General features: G+C 42.4%; 1 protein-coding gene across 2 annotated transcripts in view; it reads right to left on the bottom strand.

Annotated features, from left to right (window-relative positions):
• Window positions 1–13,786, bottom strand: part of LOC112221587 (metabotropic glutamate receptor 4-like) — a 210,472-nt gene extending 196,686 nt beyond the window's left edge. For both annotated transcript variants that reach the window (XM_024383740.2, XM_024383748.2), the window contains exon 1: window positions 12,817–13,786. In XM_024383740.2, the coding sequence (XP_024239508.2) occupies window positions 12,817–13,362 (546 nt within the window). In that variant the 5' untranslated portion in view covers window positions 13,363–13,786. The remainder of the gene's footprint in view (window positions 1–12,816) is intronic.
• Window positions 13,787–24,483: the final 10,697 nt, after the last annotated feature.

Below are 24,483 nucleotides of genomic sequence, written 5' to 3'. Positions count from 1 at the left end.
TTCCTCCAAAGCTCAGTTGTCTTGAGTCTGCACAACTCTGCCAGGACCTAGGATCAAGGGAGACACTTTTAGTACTATATCTCTTGACACAATGATGGCCTCTAAACCTTCAAGCTGCATCCTGGACCCTATTCCAACTAAACTACTGAAAGAGCTACTTCCTATGCTTGGCCCTCCTATGTTGAACATAATAAATGGCTCTCTATCCACCGGATGTGCACCATACTCACTAAAAGTGGCAGTAATAAAGCCTCTCTTGAAAAAGCCAAACCTTGACCCAGAAAATATAAAAAACTATCAGCCTATATTGAGTCTCCCATTCATCTCAAAATAAATTTAAAAAGCTGTTGCGCAGCAACTCACTGTCTTCCTGAAGACAAACAATCCATATGAAATGCTTCAGTCTGGTTTTAGACCACATCATAGCACTGATACTGCAATTATGCATTTGGTAAATATCATTTTAATGGCGTCAGACCAAGGCTCTCCATCTGTCCTCGTGCTCCTAGACCTTAGTCCTGCTTTTGATACCATCGATCACCACATTCTTTTGGAGAGATTGGAAACCCAAATTGGTCTACACGGACAAGTTCTGGCCTGGTTTAGATCGTATCTGTCGGAAAGATATCAGTTTGTCTCTGTGAATGGTTTGTCCTTTGACAAATCAAATGTACATTTCGGTGTTCCTAAAGGTTCAGTTTTAGGACCACTATTGTTTTCACTATATATTTTACCTCTTGGGGATGTCATTCGAAAACATAATGTTAACTTTCACTGCTATGCGGACGACACACAGCTGTATATTTCAATGAAACATGGTGAAGCTCCAAAATTGCCCTTGCTAGAAGCATGTGTTTCAGACATAAGGAAGTGGATGGCTGCAAACGTTCCAATTTTAAACCCAGACAAAACAGAGATACTTGTTCTAGGTCCCAAGAAACAAAGATATCTTCTGTTGAATCTGACAATTAATCTTGATGGTTGTACAGTCATCTCAAACAAAACTGTGAAGGACCTCGGCGTTACTCTGAACCCTGATCTCTCTTTTGATGAACATATCAAGGCTGTTTCAAGGACAGCTTTTTCCATTTACGTATCATTGCAAAAATTATACATTTTCTGTCCAAAAATGATGCAGAAAAATTCATCCATGCTTTTGTTACTTCTAGGTTAGACTACTGCAATTCTCTACTTTCCGGCTACCCGGATAAAGCACTACATAAACTTCAGTTAGTGCTAAATATGGCTGCTAGAATCCTGACTAGAACCAAACAATTTGATCACATTACTCTAGTGCTAGCCTCCCTACACTGGCTTCCTGTTAAGGCAACGGCTGATTTCAAGATTTTACTGCTAACCTACAAAGCATTACAGGGGCTTGCTCCTACCTATCCTTCCGATTTGGTCCTGCCGTACATACCTACACGTATGCTACGGTCACAAGACGCAGGCCTCCTAATTGTCCCTAGAATTTCTAAGCGAACAGCTGGAGGCAGGGCTTTCTCCTATAGAGCTCCATTTTTATGGAATTGTCTGCCTACCCATGTCAGAGACGCAGACTCGGTCTAAACCTTTAAGTCTTTATTGAAGACTCATCTCTTCAGTAGGTCCTATGACTGAGTGTAGTCTGGCCCAGGAGTGTGAAGGTGAACGAAAAGGCACTGGAGCAACGAACCGCCCTTGCTGTTTCTTCATGGTCGGTTTCCCTCTGTCCACTGGGATTCTCTGCCTCTAACCCTATTACAGGGGCTGAGTCACTGGCTTACTGGTGCTCTTCCATGCCTGGATTATTTCTCCTATTTCTCCAGTCTTATCCAGTGTCCTGTGTGAATTTAAGTATGCTCTCTCTAATTCTCTCTTTCTCTCTCTCGGAGGACCTGGGCCCTAGGACCATGCCTCAGGACTACCTGGCATGATGACTCCTTGTTGTCCCCAGTCCACCTGGCCGTGCTGCTCCAGTTTCAACTGTTCTGCCTGTGGCTATGGAACCCTGACCTGTTCACTGTGATTACTATTATTTGACCATGCTGGTCATTTATGAACATTTGAACATCTTGGCCATGTTCTGTTATAATCTCCACCCGGCACAGCCAGAAGACGACTGGCCACCCCTCATAGCCTGGTTCCTCTCTAGGTTTCTTCCTAGGTTTTGGCCTTTCTAGCCACCGTGCTCACTCAGGGCTATGCTTACAGCCAGGCTGAGGAGGATAGAGGATACACACCTGCATTGCTTGCTGTTTGGGGTTTTAGGCTGGGTTTCTGTACAGCACTTTGATATATCAGCTGATGTAAGAAGGGCTTTATAAATACATTTGATTTGATTTGATCCCTTGAAATTAGAACAGTGTTGACTCAACATGTGGCCAACTTCAGGTTCTCTCCACATCCGGATCGAACTGTCTACCTGCATCACATGACTGTTATTATGAGGGGAGTTTGATGGGGGTCATGTAGAAATAGGAGGGGAGTAAAGGGGTAGAAGAAGAGATCAGAGAGAGACACATTAAATAGGTAGGGAAACCTGCTATATGCAGTAATGATAAGAGTATGCTGTGCTAATGACGCAGGACTTCCAACAGGCTTCCTGAGCGAAAGGGATCAGAGAGTGCTGTCGGAGATGCGTATTATTTTAAGAGCCCGCCACCATGCTGGGCTCACTCAGGGCTATGCTTACAGCTGAGGAGGATAGAGGATACACTCCTCCTGGTAGGTACTGTATAGCCCTGTGATGTTGGAGTCAGCTTGGAGCATTCAAGGTATTTATGGCAGAACATAAGGGCTGTCAAAGCCATGTCCCTCACCCTCCCTTCCCCGTCCACTGGAGCTCTTTGATCACAGCCCTCTGCCAGATGAATGGCGTTACACAGGCAGAGCTTTGCTTGTGTAAACACCCATTCATAACTGAGCCACCAGTATTCATGATGATGCATGTAACTCCAGCATAGGGAAGGATCTGTGATAAAGATAATAAATCGCTGGAAGTGCCTGTCTTGTCTTTACCAGAATATTTTTTTATGAATTTTATCAGGCTAAAATATATAATCCAATTATCACAAATAGTGAGATGTTTAGTAATAGATCTGCAAAATATCCAATTAGTCTTAAAACGCAGTCTGAATGCATGACTTCCAGGAGAGTAAAGGCAAAGCATTTCTTATCAGAAGGAATGAATGACTCAATGAAATGGCAGTAGTTTGACAGGTTGGAGCCAACTCCAGCAATCAAACCTGAACAACAGCAGAAGTAGCATTAACAGATCAGAGAAAGCAATTAAGATGTCTGGGCTTATAAATCAGTGAAACCATGGGATTCGGTATGCTCTATGACTAAGTACAGCATCTGGATGAAAATGACTTTTTTCTATCATGGGGGGGCAATCAAAAGTAATGAATTCGGGTCAAAAGACAAACTGTTATTGTTCTATTAGGAGACAATGACATGAACGGCTGTTGCATCCTATTATTCAGGATAGTGAGAGCTGAGAGATGTACTAGAGAACCCATCTTGTAGTTTTGACTATGTACCCTCTATACAACTCTATGGGTGAGAGGCACTAGCTGCGATTGCTTAGCAACCGAGACAAAGGATGGTTAGATTGAGATAGCCAATGGGATTATTGTAAGATTATGGGAACTCCCATGGTGTGGAGTCAGATATTTACACTTCTTAGGGGTAGCCCATTCTTTGCAATTTTCGCCTAAAATGACATCCAAATCTAACTGCCTGTAGCTCAGGCCCTGAAGCAAGAATATGCATATTCTTGGTACCATTTGAAATGAAACATTTTGAAGTTTGTGGAGATGTGAAATGAATGTAGGAGAATATAACACAATATATCTGGTAAAAAAAATCTACCGTTTTTTGGGGGGTTTTCTACCACCATCTTTGTAATGAAACAGAAAGGTCCTATATCTATCCATCACTCTGGTTGTAATTCCGATGGTGTCCACAAGTATATGTGAAAGCAGTATATGTGAAAGTTTCAGACAGATAACTTGAAGTAGGAGCAAACTACATGACATTACTACATGACATTTAGTGTGAAGTCACCCAGGTATATTTGGGCAAATCGTGAAGGAGACATTTACATTCACATTACATTTTTCTGCAAGAATATTGTCAAATCTGCATACTTGGACTTTGATTTAGCTTTTCCAGTATTAGCAGCCATATTATAAGTTTAACATTTGCAAAACACCCAGTTTTCATAACTTCATAACTCTCCATATTCTTATAGTTTTGTCCAAAATGAAAAGGCTTGCTGTCGCACAAGGTTAGCAGCTACATTTTGTGACAGATACGGGGTTTCTCATAAAGCCCAGCTCATTGGCTATCTAGCTTTGTTTGCCACCGATTGGTGCTTATTTGACAAAGTTACAGTTGATCAAGTGAAGACTGCCCGCGTCATCGGCGTGCCTTGAAGGCGTTGCTCTCTGACCAAATTTGGTGTCCAATCGGATATACTACACCCCTAATGATAAAGTGAAGTCTGGTTATGTTCTAGGATCTCTGAGGAATAAGTACGAATGTGATTTGCCTGGTTGAAACAACGTTTAGGGTTAGATTTGCAAATTGAACGAGTGGAAATAAAAAATCGATTGTGCATGCTATATGGACCTTTTAAGGATATGAAAAACTATTTTATCTAACAAAACGACACTTCATGTTATCTCTGGGATCCTTTGGATGACAAATCAGAGCGAGATTTCAGAATGTAAGGACACATTTGTCACGACTTCCTCCAAAGTCGGTCCCTCTCCTTGTTCGGGCGGCGTTCGGCTGTCGACGTCACCGGTCTTCTAGCCATCGCCGATCCACCTTTCATTTTCAATTTGTTTTGACTTGTCTTCCCAAACACCTGGTTTCAATTCCATCATTACATGTTGTGTATTTAACCCTCTGTTTCCCCCCATGTCCTTGTCTGGAATTGTTTATTGTAGTGCTTGTGCACGTTATGCTGGTGATGATGGGTTTTGTTTTACCCATGGATTTATTTGTTCTGTTTACAGTGGTTTTGTTTATTAAACTGCGCCATTGTAAATCCGTTTTTGCTCTCCTGCACCTGACTTCTCTGCTGCCAGTACGCACCCCCAACAACATTTCACCTTCAGAGGTGAATTTATCAAACCTATCGCTTTGAAAACAAGTGTTTTGATGTTAAGAGCTCTCCTCAAACAACATTTACATTTTATCGCAGTAATAGCTACTCTAAATTGGACAGTGCAGTTATATTAACGAGAATTTAAGCTTTCAGCCAATATAAGACACTTATATGTACCAACATTTGTTGTTTCTCTAAAATCTGCGATCGTGACACAATGCTCTGCATGATTTACAACTGTCTCGTTAACAGGATGCCTATCCCTAGTGAAGACATCAAAACAATAAAATAACACATATAATATCATGCAGTAACCACAAAATTGTTAACAAGATGCAGCCCAGCCTCCCAGTGAGTGCAGTGGTTCCTCAGGACAGGCTAGAACCAGTATGAGAAGGGAGATAACAAGATGCAGCGCAGACTCCCAGTGAGTGCAGTGGTTCCTCAGGACAGGCTAGAACCAGTATGAGAAGGGAGCTAACAAGATGCAGCCCAGCCTCCCAGTGAGTGCAGTGGTTCCTCTGGACAGGCTAGAACCAGTATGAGAAGGAAGCTAACAAGATGGAGCCCAGCCTCCCAGTGAGTGCAGTGGTTCCTCAGGACAGGCTAGAACCAGTATGAGAAGGGAGCTAACAAGATGCAGCCCAGCCTCCCAGTGAGTGCAGTGAGTGCAAGCAATAAGACTCCTGAATAGATAATCAAATGGCTACACGGACTATTTGCATTGTGTCCCACCACTCACTGTTCTTAAAACAGTGTGTATTCAAGGGTGTATTCATAACAGTTCAACTGTTCTATCTTGTTAGCAAGCAAATAGATCCAAATTTGCTAGACTTGAAATATAAAGATTAGCTGGCTACTCACTAGCCCTAACACATCCGACGCTGCAAACACCACAGTGTATATATATCAGACATTCCCTACAACACTGCAAGCACGTCAATCAGTGGTGACCCGTCTTTCAGGGCAGGTGGTGTGAAAACCCATCTGTTTTGAGCCCCACCTATTAAAAAAAGGTATGTTTTGCATGTAATTCTGGCATTAATTCATGTCACATATCAATTTAGCAAACAATGAAGAAAATCATTGAGTTAATAAAGCAGCATCCAAACTCATTCTTGAGTAAGCAGCTCCAAAATGCAGGTGTTTCAGCCTAGCTCAGTGCTTTCTGTGGTGGAGGGGCCGTGATTGGCTCAGGGTTCTGTCACTCATGGGTACACTACTTCACCGCAGAATCTACCGGAGAGCTAGGTAGTTCAAGCCCCCTTGGGTACTGCTTTGATTGGACTGATCATGTCAACAACATACTTTCAACATCTTAGCTAGCAAACCAGTGTTGTATCTTTGGCATCATTAAAAGTGAAGACTGTTATTTTATCAAATAAATTCTCTAATTATTATTATGTGATTAAACAAATTATGTAAATGTAATTAACTAGGATGTCGGGGCACCATGGAAAATTTCCGAATATAACTCTTCAGATATTTTAATATCTGATCAATTAGTCTTCTGTTAATTAATTATTCTTTACCTCACGTCAGTCTCATTCCAAACGTCATAAATTGTTGATTGTCTGCACAAACATAGACTTTACTATGACTCATTCATACAACAATAGGCTTAATCATTTATTTACGAACTAACTAAATAATCACAGAAATGCATAAACAAACAAACAGTATATATGTTACTAACAAATGATAGGGAAGATTCCCTAGTGGGCTAAGCCGATATGACGGCTTGGTGGACAAAGGGAAGTTGGGTGTGGACTGAGAAAGAGAGGGAGAGACAAAAGGGATCACTACACACAATTGATAATTATATTAATTGTGGATGGCTGCAAACGTTCTAATTTTAAACCCAGACAAAACAGAGATGCTTGTTCTAGGTCCCAAGAAACAAAGAGATCTTCTGTTGAATCTGACAATTAATCTTAATGGTTGTACAGTCGTCTCAAATAAAACTGTGAAGGACCTCGGCGTTACTCTGGACCCTGATCTCTCTTTTGAAGAACATATCAAGACCATTTCAAGGACATCTTTTTTCCATCTACGTAACATTGCAAAAATCAGAAACTTTCTGTCCAAAAATGATGCAGAAAAATTAATCCATGCTTTTGTCACTTCTAGGTTAGACTACTGCAATGCTCTATTTTCCGGCTACCCGGATAAAGCACTAAATAAACTTCAGTTAGTGCTAAATACGGCTGCTAGAATCCTGACTAGAACCAAAAAATTGGATCATATTACTCCAGTGCTAGCCTCTCTACACTGGCTTCCTGTCAAAGCAAGGGCTGATTTCAAGGTTTTACTGCTAACCTACAAAGCATTACATGGGCTTGCTCCTACCTATCTCTCTGATTTGGTCCTGCCTTACATACCTACACGTACGCTACGGTCACAAGACGCAGGCCTCCTAATTGTCCCTAGAATTTCTAAGCAAACAGCTGGAGGCAGGGCTTTCTCCTATAGAGCTCCATTTTTATGGAACGGTCTGCCTACCCATGTCAGAGACGCAAACTCGGTCTCAACCTTTAAGTCTTTACTGAAGACTCATCTCTTCAGTGGGTCATATGATTGAGTGTAGTCTGGCCCAGGAGTGGGAAGGTGAACGGAAAGGCTCTGGAGCAACGAACCGCCCTTGCTGTCTCTGCCTGGCCGGTTCCCCTCTTTCCACTGGGATTCTCTGCCTCTAACCCTATTACAGGGGCTGAGTCACTGGCTTACTGGGGCTCTCTCATGCCGTCCCTGGAGGGGGTGCGTCACCTGAGTGGGTTGATTCACTGATGTGGTCATCCTGTCTGGGTTGGCACACCCCCCTTGGGTTGTGCCGTGGCGGAGATCTTTGTGGGCTATACTCAGCCTTGTCTCAGGATGGTAAGTTGGTGGTTGAAGATATCCCTCTAGTGGTGTGGGGGCTGTGCTTTGGCAAAGTGGGTGGCGTTATATCCTTCCTGTTTGGCCCTGTCCGGGGGTGTCCTCGGATGGGGCCACAGTGTCTCCTGACTCCTCCTGTCTCAGCCTCCAGTATTTATGCTGCAGTAGTTTATGTGTCGGGGGGCTGGGGTCAGTTTGTTATATCTGGAGTACTTCTCCTGTCCTATTCGGTGTCCTGTGTGAATCTAAGTGTGCGTTCTCTAATTCTCTCCTTCTCTCTTTCTTTCTCTCTCTCGGAGGACCTGAGCCCTAGGACCATGCCCCAGGACTACCTGACATGATGACTCCTTGCTGTCCCCAGTCCACCTGGCCATGCTGCTGTTCCAGTTTCAACTGACCTGAGCCCTAGGACCATGCCCCAGGACTACCTGACATGATGACTCCTTGCTGTCCCCAGTCCACCTGGCCATGCTGCTGCTCCAGTTTCAACTTCCACCTGACTGTGCTGCTGCTCCAGTTTCAACTGTTCTGCCTTATTATTATTCGACCATGCTGGTCATTTATGAACATCTTGGCCATGTTCTGTTATAATCTACACCCGGCACAGCCAGAAAAGGACTGGCCACCCCGCATAGCCTGGTTCTTCTCTAGGTTTCTTCCTAGGTTTTGGCCTTTCTAGGGAGTTTTTCCTAGCCACCGTGCTTATACACCTGCATTGCTTGCTGTTTGGGGTTTTAGGCTGGGTTTCTGTACAGCACTTTGAGATATCAGCTGATGTACGAAGGGCTATATAAATAAATTTGATTTGATTTTGATTTGATTTTTTAATCCAATGCGTGAAAGAGATTACGGGCTACAAAGCCATTCTGACGACCAACACCTTATTAAGGGTACATCATCATCGCGATCCATTCAAATGCAGCACCATGGGCCAGAAAAGGTTGAATGCATTGGCCATGCTGTCAATCCAGCATGACATCATCCAGAGAATGACAGACTTTGACGACAAAATAATTGAGAAGTTTGCCCACAAGGACCCCGACGCCACCATTCTGTTCAAGTGAGCACAGTACAACAATGGTGAGTCCAAAAATATGTCTTGTATGATGCATAAGTGGTGTAATATGCCAGGGAGATGTTAATACTGTAGCTAAGAAAGTAACACTATATGTATGTTATGTAAGACGCTAAGTAGCCTACAAATTTGGACCCTCCCCCCCTCAGAAGTTAGTCTACTGTTCTGACTTGGTGGTGCAGCCTATAGCCTGTTTTAGAGAAATGTCTTCATCTAATATTGTAAGAGCTTTCATTGTCTGCTTATGTCTCCACGTTATTTACTACACAGTTCTGACTTGGTGGATAAGGAGAATACTATAAGAACAGCCCATGTTCTAATTTCTGGCGCTGTCCATTTAAATAGAGCTGAATGAGGCATATAGGCTACGTCCGTCTCAGCTCGCTCATGTCTTGTGTCTTATCTGTTCATCGTTGCCTTAAGCCGTAGTTAGTTTGTACATCTTCATTTTCACATTGCTTAAATTCACTGAGTATACAATCATTAGGAACACCTTCCTAATATTGAGTTGCATCCCCTTCTGCCCTCAGAACAGCCTCAATTCGTCGGAGCATGGACTCTACAAGGTGTCGAAAGCGTTCCACAGGGATGCTGGCCCATGTTGACGCCAATGCGCTTCCCACAGTTGTATCAATTTGGTTGGATGTCCTTTGGGTGGTGGACCATTCTTGATACACACGGGAAACTGTTGAGCGGGAAAAACCCAACAGCGTTGCAGTTCTTGACACAAACCGGTGCGCCTGGCATCCACATCCATACACCGTTCAAAGGCACTTAAATATTTTTTCTTTCCCATTCACCCTCTGATTGGCACACATACACAATCCATGTCTCATTTGTCTCAAGGCTTAAAATCCTTCTTTAACCTGTCTCATTTACACTGATCGAAGTGGATTTAACAAGTGACATCAATAAAGGATCATAGACTTCACCTCGATTCACCTGGTCATATCATGGAAAGAGCATGTGTTCTTAATGTTTCATATATCCAGTGTAGGACTATCTCATTTGTATCTTAGTCATAATTTGTGACCCGTTTCAGGAAGCTAGGTGTATGTCGCACGTCACTACTTCACAGGAGAGGCATTAGAACATCTTTTTTTTATTACAATTTTTTTTTTTTTCCCAGACATGCCTTCAGGAATATGTGAACTTTCATGTGCCATAATAACAAACTTGTATTACATCTGTAAATACGAATACAATTGTTAAATTACAAGCCTAGTTGGTTTAGCCACGAAAAAGTGAGGAACCTTCCCACTAGCCATGATCGGCTGAGATAATGGATGGGCTGGACATGAGTTTGGATTGGTCTGCCGTGTAGCATTCTTCTGTCTATAATGTGAGCTGCTCAGTATGTGTAGATTGTCCTTTCTATAGCTGCGTTTTTGAAAGAAATAACATTTGCCATCAAGAACTACAAACGTTTTGCTACTTTTCTCAACAACATTGACGCCCTGAATTTAGCAGGTGCTACTTTCTGCTTTAGCTACCTGCAGATTCATACTACAGCTATGACAATGTTTGTATTGGTAGTAGTGTGAGTTGCGATTTTGTCAGTTCATTGTTTCGCTAGCTACTGTAGCTACATGTCTAAACAAAAGACTCCAGTTTTCCAGAAGATTACATGACCCATCAAGTTAGTCAAGTTAGTCATGGGTGTTTATGGTCATCTATTGTTTTTCATGAACATGTGTACATGTCTAGACAATAGTGACCCATCCACTTAGCTAGTTTTGCTGGGGGGGGGCTATAGCATTTATTTAACATGACTCATCAATTTAGACAAGTATGTCTGGGTAAGAGTCATCTAAAAATTATTAAATATTTATGAAATATTTTTATCTGGACAATTTCTGTTTTTGATATTGTTACTATGCAAGTGATCATTTCACTGTACTGTTTACATCTTTATCAGAGACAGTAATGTGAAGAACAACATGACCTACACCAAAGTCAGATTAGGATATAGGCCAAGGACTAGATAAAGTGTTTTTTTCCCTGGATTTTTTCCCTTAATGTAGTCTACTACTTTTACCACTTTTAGTCTTGAAATCTTTGGTTGTTTACTACACTACTCATTCTGTTTAGCACGTGGCCTCACATGTGAATCCTTAAAGAGATGGATGGGGCTAAGGCTTAAGAGGGTGTGAACGATGTTGAATTGGGTAGACAAAGAAGAGCTCTCCAGTAGGTTTACCAAAATATTCAATAGCTATTTTCTAAAAATTGGGGTTAGAAGTTTATCAACTTTCAAAACAGAATGACTTTCCCATTGTTCCTCAACTGCAGTGTATGATATACCGTTTTCTACTTTTATCCCATCTTAAAAAATCACAATTAAAAATTTTGCTAAATAGGACCATATCCAGCTGGTGGGTCACACTTTAGGCAATTCAATTATGCATTTAATTGTATTGTTTACTTTGTGTATTATAATTAGCTCGTGCGCTTTTCTCCACAAGGAAGGGGATGCTATTTTGTTGGGTCTGTAACCACGTTTGCCAATGACAATCCAATTCAAACATTTATTTTTAAACAGAAGTTCAGTAATGGGCCAAATGTAATTCCATTTCATATTTTGATGGTGGTTTAGTTTGCTCAATGCACTGTCTCTGCACCGGTACATTGTCTATAAAACGTCTCTCTCTCTCTCTCTCTCTCTCTCTCTCTGTGTGTGTGTGTGGTCTCTCTCTCTCTCTCTGTGTGTGGTCTCTCTCTCTGTGTGTGTGTGGTCTCTCTCTCTCTCTCTCGCGCTCTCTCTCTCTCTCTGTGTGTGTGTGGTCTCTCTCTCTCTGTGTGTGCGTGTGGTCTCTCACTCTCTCTCTCTCTCTCTCACTCTGTGTGCGTGTGGTCTCTCTCTGTATCTGTCTCTGTCTCTGTCTCTCTCTCTCTCTCTCTGTCTGTCTCTCTCTCTCTCTCTCTCTGTGTGTGTGGTCTCTCTCTCTCTCTCTGTGGTCTCTCTCTGTGTGTGTGTGGACTCTCGCTCTCTCTCTCTCTCTGTGTGGTCTCTCTCTCTCTCTGTGTGCGTGTGGTCTCTCACTCTCTCTCTCTCTGTGTGTGTGGTGACTTTATGAAGAGTAAAGTTAAGGCCTCAACATCTTGCTGATTTTATCTTTACTAACATCTATCAGAATGTCTGTTGCTGTCCATTTTGAAAGTGCTGAACGAATAGGCCTACTTCGTGGCCGCTCATTTTCTTGCACTTGCTTATACTTAGAGCTAAGTGTTAAATACATGAAAACAAACATTATGAATTTACTGAACATCAATGTAATAATGTTTTTGTGCGGTTGTAAAGTCAAAACTCATGTCGGCATGTATTATTATTGAAGGAGAATGTGGTTGTTATCGAGTTACAACAATCCACAAGGAACCAGTAGAAACACATTTTATTTAAAGAAGTCAGACATCAGCTATGGTTTTTAAAATGGCAGTAAATGAGAGTGAGTAAAATGTTTTGCTGCCAGACGTGGCTCAGCTGATAGCCAGGTGTAGCGGTGATAAGGATTCACTCCATGGTGCTTAAAGGAAAGCTCTGCGGTCGGGACAGCTGTATGTAGGCCCTAACAGTTTGTGGGCACCGTTTGTCACCGTTAACGTACATTCAATGCATTGTTTATTGTTGTGTTGTGTAGTGGCTTCGCTGGCCTGCATCTATAAAAATTGGTTGAGTTTGACCCGCCAAGAGACACTCACACTATAAACACTCCACCACAACCACACAACCAGGTAGTGAAGACCCCCAAGGGGTGGTCCTTACCTTGAAGAGCCGCAGAATGTTGGCCACCATGATGGACACAGAGCTGGACGAGGCTCCAATGACTCCCACTACCCTCTCAGGCTTGGTGATGATGGGTGCTCCCCCGCCAAGACACTTGACGTCCGTCCCGTCCTTCTCGATGAGGGCCTGGACGAAGGTAAGTGACTGCTCCAGGGCGTGGGTGTCCCGGGAACACGTGTCTAGAATGCGTGCTCCCAGCGTGATGTTGGGCAGCAGGGAATGGTCGTTGTTGATACGGTCCAGGGCGAACAGCATGGCCTCCAGACGATGGATCCCCTTCTCCTTCTTCAGCTCGCCACAGGCCTTGCCTTCGTTGCCCCTGGCGTGCACAGGGAACAGGCCTCCCAGGGAGATGTCTCCGTCGATGCGGATGGAGTTGAGGTGTGTGCCACCCGGGCCTTTGGGTTTGGCAGCCTGGGCGGTCATGAGAGAGCAGTAGAGTAGAAGTAAGAGCCTAATCAGGCTGCCTCTGTGACAGATCCTGTCTGTCCGATGCAAAGCACACCCCTGGAGCTGAGACACCATGACCACAGCCCAGACACGAATACTGACACACTCTAGAACCCAGCGGAATCAGGAACACAGAGAACACTACTTTATGTCATGGGGGTTAATCTTAATAATACTTTTCGAAGAGGTGGGCACAGAACAGGTGATGTGTCTCGTTGCTTTGCTCTAAGTTTGGTTCTTCAAAGGATATATCCTCTTCTTTTCTTATCTTTTTCTTTCCTTATATTCTCCTCACTCCTGGGTCTGACTAGTGTGGTGGGCAGCTACTCCTCTGCCCGCTGTTACTCACCACCCTGCCTATGGCGATCCCTCACAGGGGGCATTAAGAAGAGCAAAGGTGTATGATAAGCTCTTTTTTCCCCCTCTCTCTCTCTCCCTCCTTCTCTTACTCTCTCCCTCCACGTCGATCAGGAGTTTTTAATCTCTCCCCTTCCCTTGGGGGGGGTTGGTTGATTCGTGTCAGAGCCTTCAGGCCACTCGGCTCAATTCTCCGGGTTGCTGAGTGAATTCCTGCAAGATAAAGCAGAGGAGGAGCGATGAGAAACACCACACAGAATGAGAGGGGCTAGAGATGAGAGAAGGGATTTATGTTGGTTTGAGCTTTTCACTGCTTTCTTTTTCTGTCAAAACTCCTTTTGCTGCAATCCTGTGTGGAATGATGAGACACATTTTTTCTCTCACATGCTGTCTTTCACTCTCACATGCTCTCTCTCTCTCTCTCTCTCTCTCTCTCTCTCTCTCTCCCTACCCACCCACCTCTCTATCTTGATTTTAAAAAGGGTTGCCATGGTCTCCCAAGGTCGAAAGGCATGAAAGTTAGCTCCCACACGCCTCTTTTCAACATACTCAATAGGAAAACTAGCCTACTGTACTAATGTGCCTAGCATTGTTATGTTGCAAAAAAAATTGTATGACGTGTATTCTCATGTCTTGATTACATGTACTATATCTCTTTCGGTTCTTACTGTCAGTACTTAAATGAGATATTTCCTCCATACAATTATGTTGCTTCTGTTGATTAGTTCTTAACCTCTTCCCGACCGTTCCCGATCCAAAGATGACATTAAGGCAACGTCAGACCAACATGTTAAGATGACGCTAAGGCAACATCAGACCAATATGTTGTGTATTTTATAGAAATTCCACATTCCTCTTGACACCTCTTATCCCTTCTGTCAAATGACAGATTAGAGAGGAGGAAGATATTGGATGAATCATCACACTTTCTCCTATTGGAGTCCTCCTTTCCTATTCTTCCATCAGCACGTTTCCCACTCCTTTCTTTCCCACAAAGCTGTCATATCGGAGTCTGCACCTTGTACGGCATCAAACCATTGGGATGGTTTCTCTGAAGAGACTGTGAAATGGTAATTGCAATATTACTACAGGAGCAGAGCTGCTATGATACAGGAGTAGGTAAGAGGAGAAATGTCCCCAGAAGAACTAGCTCTTCAAAGTTTAAACCCATATAGCGTGACTTGGTTCTTTAACTGTACACGCCCACATTCACTTGTGGGAAGATAGCCCAAATTGGATTCAATTCCATCTCTATGCCACTTATCATTTTCATATCATTTTAATGATTTGGTTTTACTTGACGTGAATACGTTCACACAAATCCTAGTCAAGCACAATGTAGAAGCAGTGTGTCATTGGAAAATCTGCCACGCAAAATCTGCCACGCAAAATCAAACATTTTTGATAGTCCAGAGCAATATCTATCTGTGATGGGCGCCCATTAAAAAAGTATAATACTGAGGGAATTGGACACAATATACTGTTGCATAAGAAACTATATCACCAAAGGTGTAGCCCACCGATCTGCTGCACCATCCCCAAATCGAAGTCACTAACCCCATGCCTAGTGGCCATTCCTGAATAAGGGCTTTAGTTTTTGAGATCCCCCTACCTGAGGTAGAACAAAACACAACCATGGTTTTTCACATCTCTTATGTCTCCCATTTATGAAATGTATGGTTGTGAGTAAATATTATACTGCAAAAGTGTGTCATGACTGTCCTGTGAGGATCAGAATGGGTCAGATCAGACTGGGGGGGATGGTAACCAGGCCTCTCTGTCTCCCACAGAGGGGGAGCAGCTGGATGATCGACCATTTACACCCTGTCGTAAATTACAAGAGACATTCTCTCTTTACCCGACAGTATTGGTTAAAAGGAATATCCCTTTTTCTCCAGAGAGTTTTGCCTGCTCTAAACTCTAACGTCCAAAAAGTGGATAATGGAACAATAATTCTAACATAAAGAATGTGGAAAACAAATATAATATTGCTTTTCATTTTGTGATGTCATTAACAACTGTATGCATGAAATTGAAATACCGTAACTGGGAAAGTATATACACTTTAAAGGAAACTGTCAAGTTTCCATCCAATATGTTGTGTATATAATATGAACATTTATGAACGTATGTGTGTTAAGATTGGAATGTGATTTTCAATTTCTAATGAGATGATAGTTTTTGACATCCTTTGCACATTAAGTAGCCAAGCGTCAAGTGAGTTCAGAGAGCTTGTCCGCTTGCTCTAGACTACATGACAAGTCATTGAAGCCATGGACAAATAAGAAGAAGAACATTGTAACCTCTTGTGCACAATCAGAGCCTTACACTCAAGTCTGAGAGAAGGCCAACCAAAACTCTTTGTCGGAACCAAGAAGGCTTGGTTCCAACAGAGATAAACGATGAACGAAGGCATTTCACACGTAAATACATTCATGATTTCTTACTACAAACGGGCAGCGATTTGTGTGCAAAGTATATGATTAATGGGTGAATAGTTATAGAATGTATCCACAATAAGTGTCCATCTATCTCTCTCTTTTTCCCCCTCTCCATCTCTGTGTTATAAGCCGTCATATTGTGTCAGTCCGCTACGGAACCTTGTCTGATGTAAAGGGCGTATGTTTATTTTGTGTTATTATTTAGTTAGCTAGTAAATAAATGATTAGAACAATTAATGTAGTCCTGAATCATGAGCAAGGCTGGAAGTTTTGCAGATCCAAGAAGGTTACGATTGTTCAGAATGATGATATGATAAGAGGTTACAATTCATATGTTGACTGTTTTATGGATGTTATAGGTAAAGACATTATAGAGTTTAATTTGGGAAATGGTAACTCTTTAACTTCTCTAGGGTAGGGGGCAGCATTTGAAATTTTGGATGAAAAGCGTTCCCAAATGAAACTGCCTTCTACTCAGGCCCAGAAGATAGGATATGCATATAATTCATGGATTTGAATAGAAAACACTCTAAAGTTTCCAAAACTGTTAACATAATGTCTGTGAGTATAACAGAACTGATTTGGCAGGCGAAAATCTGAGAAAAATCCATTCAAGAAGTTACAGTATCCATTAACTTAGGACTCAAATTGCAGTTCCTATGCCTTCCACTAGATGTCAACAGTCTTTAGAAATTGTTTCAGGCTTGTATTCTGAAAAATCAGGGCGTAAGAGCAGTCTGAATGAGTGGACCCTGCCGTGTCACAGAGCTTTTTCATGCACGCGACTGAGAGAGTGCCTTTCTTGTTTACCTTTTATATTGACAACGTTATTGTCCGGTTGAAATATTATCGATTATTTAGGCTAAAAACAACCTGAGGATTGAATATAAACATTGTTTGACATGTTTCTATGACCTTTACGGATACAATTTAGATTTTTTTTTCTGCCTGCTGTGACTGCGTTTGAGCCTGTGGATTACTGAAGAAAACGCGCAAACAAAACAGAGGTTTTTGGATATAAAGAGAGACTTTATCGAACAAAAGGAACATTTATTGAATAAATGAATGTCTTCTGAGTGCAATCATATGAAGATCATCAAATTTAAGTGATTTATTTTATCTCTATTACTGACTTGTGTAACTCTTCTACTTGGCTGGCTACTGTTTGTAATGATTTGTCTGCTGGGCTATGTTCTCAAATAATTGTAAGGTATGCTTTCACTGTAAAGCATTTTTGAAATCTGACACCCTGGTTGGATTCACAAGAAGTTAATCTTTAACATATGTAAAATAGTTGTATCTTTTTCTGAATTTTTGTAATGGGTATTTCTGTATTTGAATTTGGCGCTCTGCAATCTCACTGGATGTTGGTCAGGTGGGATGTCCCACATACCCTAGAGAGGTTAAACAACATCTTCCGTGGTGCCCTAAATCCTAATGAGTTAAGTGTTACATGATTCATTTAATCGGATAACAATTAAACATAGTTAGTGGATTAAACAAATAATAGTCATCAGATTAATGAAAGTAAAGTTATGACAAGTGGTTAAATTGATAAATATTGTGACACACCAACTAAACTCAAATCATGCAGAATAATGCCTGGCCGGAAGGGGGATGGGCTCTATAATCTCATTAACCCAATATTGCAAGCACTAAAATTGCTGCAATTTAGAATACAAGTAATCTGTTGTTTGCTCTACATACACAAACAAACAGATTAAGGATATCTTAATGTATCTTGGAAATATAGACCTGTAAACCACAGGAGGCTGGTGGCACCTTAATTTGGGAGAAGGGTCTCTCTCTCTCTCTCTCTCTCTCTCTCTCTCTCTAATGACTGGAGCGGCATTAGTGGAACGGAAACACATACATCAAACACATGGTTTCCAGGTGTTTGATGCCATTATATTCGTTCCGGACATTATTTTTGAGCCATTCTCCCCGTCGTCAGCCTCCTGTGCTGTAAACACAGAGATACAATAGACGGAAATATCAGATTAACTCTCATTCAGTGCTGTATGGTCCAGTCTGACAAAAATACATACAGTTCCACATGTTCTTTTGGTGATGTAATTATTTTAATCTAATGGGCTCTGAGAAAAACAACTGGGCTCAGACATAAATTACAGTTGTCTATTTCAGTGAAAGATTATATTTGTTCAGCTCCTACTCTTACAGTTACATTTGGGGCCACTCCCAGATTTGACCACTAATCCTATATGGCATCCAAAATTGCATATGGCTGCCACAATACCATTAAATTGTGATACAATCACCTGTATATATACATGTTTAAATGAGAGACATCTTTCAGATTTGTGTACTGTCCTTATGACCTGCACTCAAGACTATTTCTGTACAATTAAACTTTGTTGGAAATCCAATATTCCTGCTATAGTTACACTCAAACACTTTTGTCTCGAATACAGGAAAGGCAGCAGACTGCTTGGCATGGCAACACCAAGTATTCCACACCTCTTTGAGGATCAATGATTCAATGTGGACGCTCCAATAAAAGGAAAGAGAATCCAACCCTGGACTCTTGACACCCTCATACTAACCCTAACTTTACATCTTGTCCCCATTGTGGTATAATTGCTAGTCCAATGACCTTCCGCTGGCTCCCTGCATTCGTGATGCACAATGGAATTTGCAGGGCACTCTTCTAAAGTTATGGTTGAGCGGGCACATGACCTTTTCCAGAAAACCATGACCACCATCCTGGCTGTCTACCCTGGAGTTGCCATACATGTTGACTTGGTGGCAGGTATCCTAGTGGTTAGAGTGTTGGACTTTTAACTGAAAGGTTGCAAGATTGAATCCCTGAGCTGACAAGGTAAAAATCTGCCATTCTGCCCCTGAACAAGGCAGTTAACCCACTGTTCCTAGGCTGTCATTGAAAATAAGACTGACTTGCCTCGTTAAATAAAGGTGGAATAAATGAAAATATTATGTATGGGTAGAATGCAACCAAACATGATGTCAAGTGCATAAGGCAGGTGTTCACCACAATGAACCAACACAAACTGACAATCATTGACAAGAAATCCTTAGTGGGCCTTCACTATATGTATTGAAGTAACATTTAAAACCATTTCAAAACCAATCCAAATGACCCCACGATGTATGCTGGAACCAAATATTTTTTATATTTTGCTGTCTAGAAAAATATTTTTTATCAGACTTTGAATCGACATTGCACACTGCCCTCAACCTTAGTTTCAATGAGGAAAACAGGCAAAAGGTTAGAGCTGTACATATACGCTCTTACAGGAAGTGACTGCTGTGTTAAAGGTTGCTTTTCTGTAACTTGGTTACGCTACTGTGTGCTTGTGTTGTGAAAGGCTTCTTATCATATTTGCGGAATTGCCCATTGTTATGCTGTAAGTCTGAATAAGATTTAAACATGAGCACACATTGAAAAGCTATGTGGCTTTAGCTATTCAAACACAGAGGCATGGTAGTGCCACTGAGTCTTAGATATACCAAGAGCCTTATGAAGCCCTTTTAAAGACAGAATAATGCAAGACAAAAAACAAGGGCCACTTATATAAAGGCGAAGGTGTTTGAGTGCAATCATGTTGGCCATATTGGATTCAGAAAATAATTACACCAAAACAGTCACTATGGACAAGAATGTTGTACACAATTCTGAAAAAATGCCTCTCATCTCCAAAATTCATATTTACATGTGCTTTAACCTCCATTAAATGGTACTATGGCAGCCATATTGGATTTTGGAAGACATCTATCCATAATATCTATTCATATACTGTAACCACTTCTGCAGTAAACTTTTTTAAACATTAGGGATGTGTTTTGTTCTACCTCGGGTAGCTGTATCTCAAATTTTGGCACCTTGACACTACCCTACAAATGGAACTCTACAACAAACTGGCAACTTTGTAGTGCTTATTAGTGCACAGATATAGTTTGTACCAGCCTACGAGTTAGGCCTACATTGCAAGGATTACACACACAACTTCCTATTGAAACATTGTTTCAATTTGTTGTAACCCAACCTATTTTGGTGCAGAGGAAGAGGCGAAGCAAGACGGTTTACTTTGTGCCAAAAATCTGCACGAAAATAAGAGCATCAAGTGAGGAATTTTCGTAGCTCAATGAGAGTCACAAATTTGGTCAACAAAAAAATGTAACTGCTAATTTGCTACGTGAGGCTTATTTGAACAAATAGAAGATTCATAATGGCTAGGTTGTTTGCGAATGAACTAATATAAGTGGATGCTGTTATGTATGGTGTGACATGCTGTACATTGAACTGTACATTGCTATGGTTTACGACAGTGTGCTACTTTATGTATGAATGGGTTGTGGCACGTCATTAAACGTCAGAGTGATGTAAAATGTTTTTTTTTTTAAACATACAGACTTGCGTTCTTCTACAGCTAAAGCTAGATACAGGCGCACGTACCATTTTGGAAACAAAAAAAATACTTTCTATCGGAGTTGTTCCTGAGTTCACAGGCATATCTGCCCTCTCATTGGCTCGAATGGTCCCACCTGATTGCGCCTCCTTCCGCCTAGGGCTGCTACCATGACCGTATTATCGCATAGTCATGATCGCAGTCAAATTCCACGTGACCATTTAGTCACATTAATTAGGCTTCTCGGAGCTCTGATGCCGCTGATGGTCATTTGTAGCCTACCAAACTTGCTAACTGCCTAGCACTTTGCACTCTAATGTCCCTCTAATCGCTCTGACATCAATACAAATCTGATCGGAAATCTAATCAAACACTTCATGAGAGCCCATCAGCTCATGTTGCGCAACATTTCTATAGGCTATTAAATTGTATGAGAAAACAGAGTAATGGCCTCTATCAAAAAGAGGAGGATCCCATCCGCTTTCTATAACCTAGGCCTACAATATTTATTTATCAACTTTCCAAATATTAAGCACATTGCTTCTCTTTATAACAGGAGTTTAGCCAACCTGCCTGGCATGAAAATTAACCACGGGAAAATTGTCCTCCATTCTCTATTTAAGTGAATACATTACATGTATTTTTTCCCCTGCCCCCGTTTCGAGACAAGTGCATGATAATCGTCAATGCTAAATCAAAAGAAATTTCGGACATATATTATTTAGCACATGTAAAGACAAGATTAAGTGAAGAATACTCTGATGGGTGACAATATTAGCCCATCACTTTTTAATTATATATTAGCAATTGAATAATGTCCAGCCTGTGTACACACTTCATCAGTCTCTCATTCACAATTCGACAAGCACTTGATAATGCCTCGATTTTCCCGGCGGCATCCCCTTTCTGTCGCGGTAATGCCCCATAAAAAAAAAACATGCCTTTTGCTGGCAGAGGACATTGTGCTCTTGGACTGAATATAATAATTTGAATTCCATTCTCCCATCAGTGTTTTCCATTGCACCCCTCATTCAAGTTTAAAAAAGCAATGCGTGTCTATTTTAGTAACTTTTTCAAATTATAGTCTCACACCTCATGTAGCCTAGGCCCTGCTTAGCTTCAAGTCAAGGCAAGTCATCAGTGGGATGCAGGGTGGAATGCATTAATCATTATTGATGTTGTCTAAATGTTTGTCTATTTGCTTTTGTTATGCACATTCTTTGCATGAACCTGTTTCTTACGCAGTGGTGTGTGTTCACGGATGCCAAGGGGAAGTCAGGCTTCCCCAAAAATGTGAATGAAAGAAAAACACTTATTCAACAATTTCTCTTTCTACTCTGTTTCTCTTTCGACTCGCAAGTGGCTGAATTAATCTGCTCTGATCTGATCTGATCTGATCTAACCATATATTCATATATTGTGCCACCGGCCTTACATAATTGAAGTTCAATATGTTGCCTAAAATGTTTGTAGGCTCGTGTTAACTAGCTAGCTAATTTAGCTGGTTCATTGTTGCCTCTGCGAGGAAGTTAGGCTACGAATAATTTTGCCAGGTAGATTAGTCTAGGACAACAAAAACTGAAAGTGTGTACTATTGTATGACAGAGGCATAGACCCTTTTGCCAACATGAAAGAGAGGGGAATGTTAGTTGTTAGTGGTTTAGCCTGTTTTGGGAGTTTAAACGAAATCTGGTGCATAAATGAAGATACTGTAGTTAATTGAAAAAAATAGTCAGTTCTAGTCTACTAAATGGGGTGGGTCTCCCATAGACACCAATACAATAGCAGTGGGGTCTGGTCTACTTAGAAATTCAATTAATTGTCTCTGTTTAAAGTTCAGGTATATAGGCTAACCTCTATTCGTCGTTATTGTCACACCCTGATCTGTTTCACCTAACCCTGAGCCTGCCTGCCATCCTGTAACTTCGCTCCACCTCTGGATCACTGAACTCCCCCTGTCCCTGTACTTTGGCTCCCACTCTAGATTGTCGACCCCTGCATGCCTTGACCTGTCGTTTGCCTGCTCCCGTGGTTACAATAAACATTGTTACTTCACACCGTCTGATCTTGGGTCTTACCTTGATTCCTGATAGTATGAACTGGTCATGACTTACCCAGCAGACTTGGACCAGCTCCGCAACACCATCTCCTCCCAAGGAGCCACCATTAGTAGACACGAGGAGAGGCTTTACAGTCTGATGGAAGGGTTCCAGGCCATGGCCGAACGTCACAACCAAAACTTGGACGCATTGCGGGAGCAAATCCGTTGGTTGCCTACTAGGCGGCCTACCACGACGGTAAACTCCCAACCCTTCTGTAACCCGGCCGGTAGCAGCGCCGTCACCCCGGGTCCCGGGGCACCCCGCTTACCTCCCTCTAGAGCGCTACGATGGAGATTCCAGAACATGCCGGACCTTTCTCTCCCAGTGCTCCCTCGTTTTCGAGCTGCAGCCTTCTTTGTTCCCCTCGGACCACTCAAAGATAGTGTACATTATTACATTATTACATCATTACTGTTCGACACGTTCCTGTGCGGATTATCGAGGTGTTAAAGGATGAGCTGGCAGCCTGAGAACTACTGACGGATCTCGACTCACTCATCACTTTAACCATCCGGATCGATGGTCGGCTACGGGAACTTAGGAGGGAGAAGAGGTCCGATTGCAGTCCCAATAGCTCACTCAGGGATCCCACCTTGCAGCTAATGAACTCCGGAAGTCCCCGACGTCTACGTCCCCGAGAGGATCTGAACTTACCCGAGTCCCTCCAAGAGCCTCCAGAGACTGTCGACTCACCTCTTCATGAGTGTCACACCCTGACCTTAGAGATCCTTTTTATGTCTCTATTTTGGTTTGGTCAGTGCGTGAGTTGGAGTGGGCATTCTATGTTTTGTGTTTCTATGATTTTCTATTTCTATGTTTTGACCGGGTATGGTTCTCAATCAGGGAAAGCTGTATATCGTTGTCTCTGATTGGGAACCATACTTAGATACCATTTTTCCCACCTGTGTATGTGGGAGGTTAACTTTGTTTGATGGCACTTAGCCTTAAGCTTCACGGTTTGTTTCTGTATTGTTTATTGTTTTGTCGGCGACATCCACTATTAAAAGTATGTACACTCACCACGCTGCACCTTGGTCGTCTTTTTCCAACGGCCGTGACAACGAGCTGATGCAGCTCGGCAAGGCTAAGCTGTGTCCGACAGAACGCATATGCAGACTTGAGATGAAGAGTTGTCTGTATTGTGGTACTGCCGGTCATTTTGTGTCTACATGTCTCTTCAAGAGACCTAGCTCATTTGTTTGAGTGAGTACACTGGTGGGTCTTAAAGATAATTGTTCTTCTCCCATTACTCGCCCCCCCTCTCCATGAAACACTGCTGTGGGGTGACCAGTTAAAGTCTTTGCAGGTACTCATCGACTCGGAGCCGATGTGAGTCTCATGGAGGTTACCCTGGCTTCCGAGCTGGGCAGCCCCACTTAACCCCTCTCCATTCCCATGGCTGTTAGAGCATTGGACGGGTGCTGTATAGGCCAGGTCAACCACCAGACAACCCCGTCAACCTACAAGTGTCGAGGAACCACAGCGAGACGATCCAATTCCTGCTGGTTGACTCGCCTCAGGTTCCCGAGGTATTGGAATTATCTTGGCTCTAGTGACACAATCCCTCCATTGACTGAGCTACTGGTGCCATTGTGGGCTGGAGCCTGTCCTGCCACACTCATTGCCTGAAGTCAGCTCTGCCTGCCCCGGGATGTCTTTCTGGGGGCTTGGAAATTGCCCCGGACTGCTCCGCAGAGTACCAGGACCTCCAGGAGGGGTTCGGTAAGGTCCGGGCTTTTCTATATCTAGATTCAAAACTATGTCTGATTGCCCCTTGTCTTCTGTTTCTAGGCACATCCCTCCCCCCATGTCATCGATTGCCAGCCAGCATACACGGTGAGATGCCTCCTGAGGGTTCGACCACTGGGCAAAGGTTTTCAGTACCTTGATGACTGGGAGGGTTACGGC

Source organism: Oncorhynchus tshawytscha, linkage group LG02, assembly GCF_018296145.1.
Source record: "Oncorhynchus tshawytscha isolate Ot180627B linkage group LG02, Otsh_v2.0, whole genome shotgun sequence".
Taxonomy (NCBI): Eukaryota; Metazoa; Chordata; class Actinopteri; order Salmoniformes; family Salmonidae; genus Oncorhynchus; species Oncorhynchus tshawytscha.
Note: the sequence above shows the minus strand (reverse complement) of the source record. Positions and strands in the feature narration are given on the sequence as shown.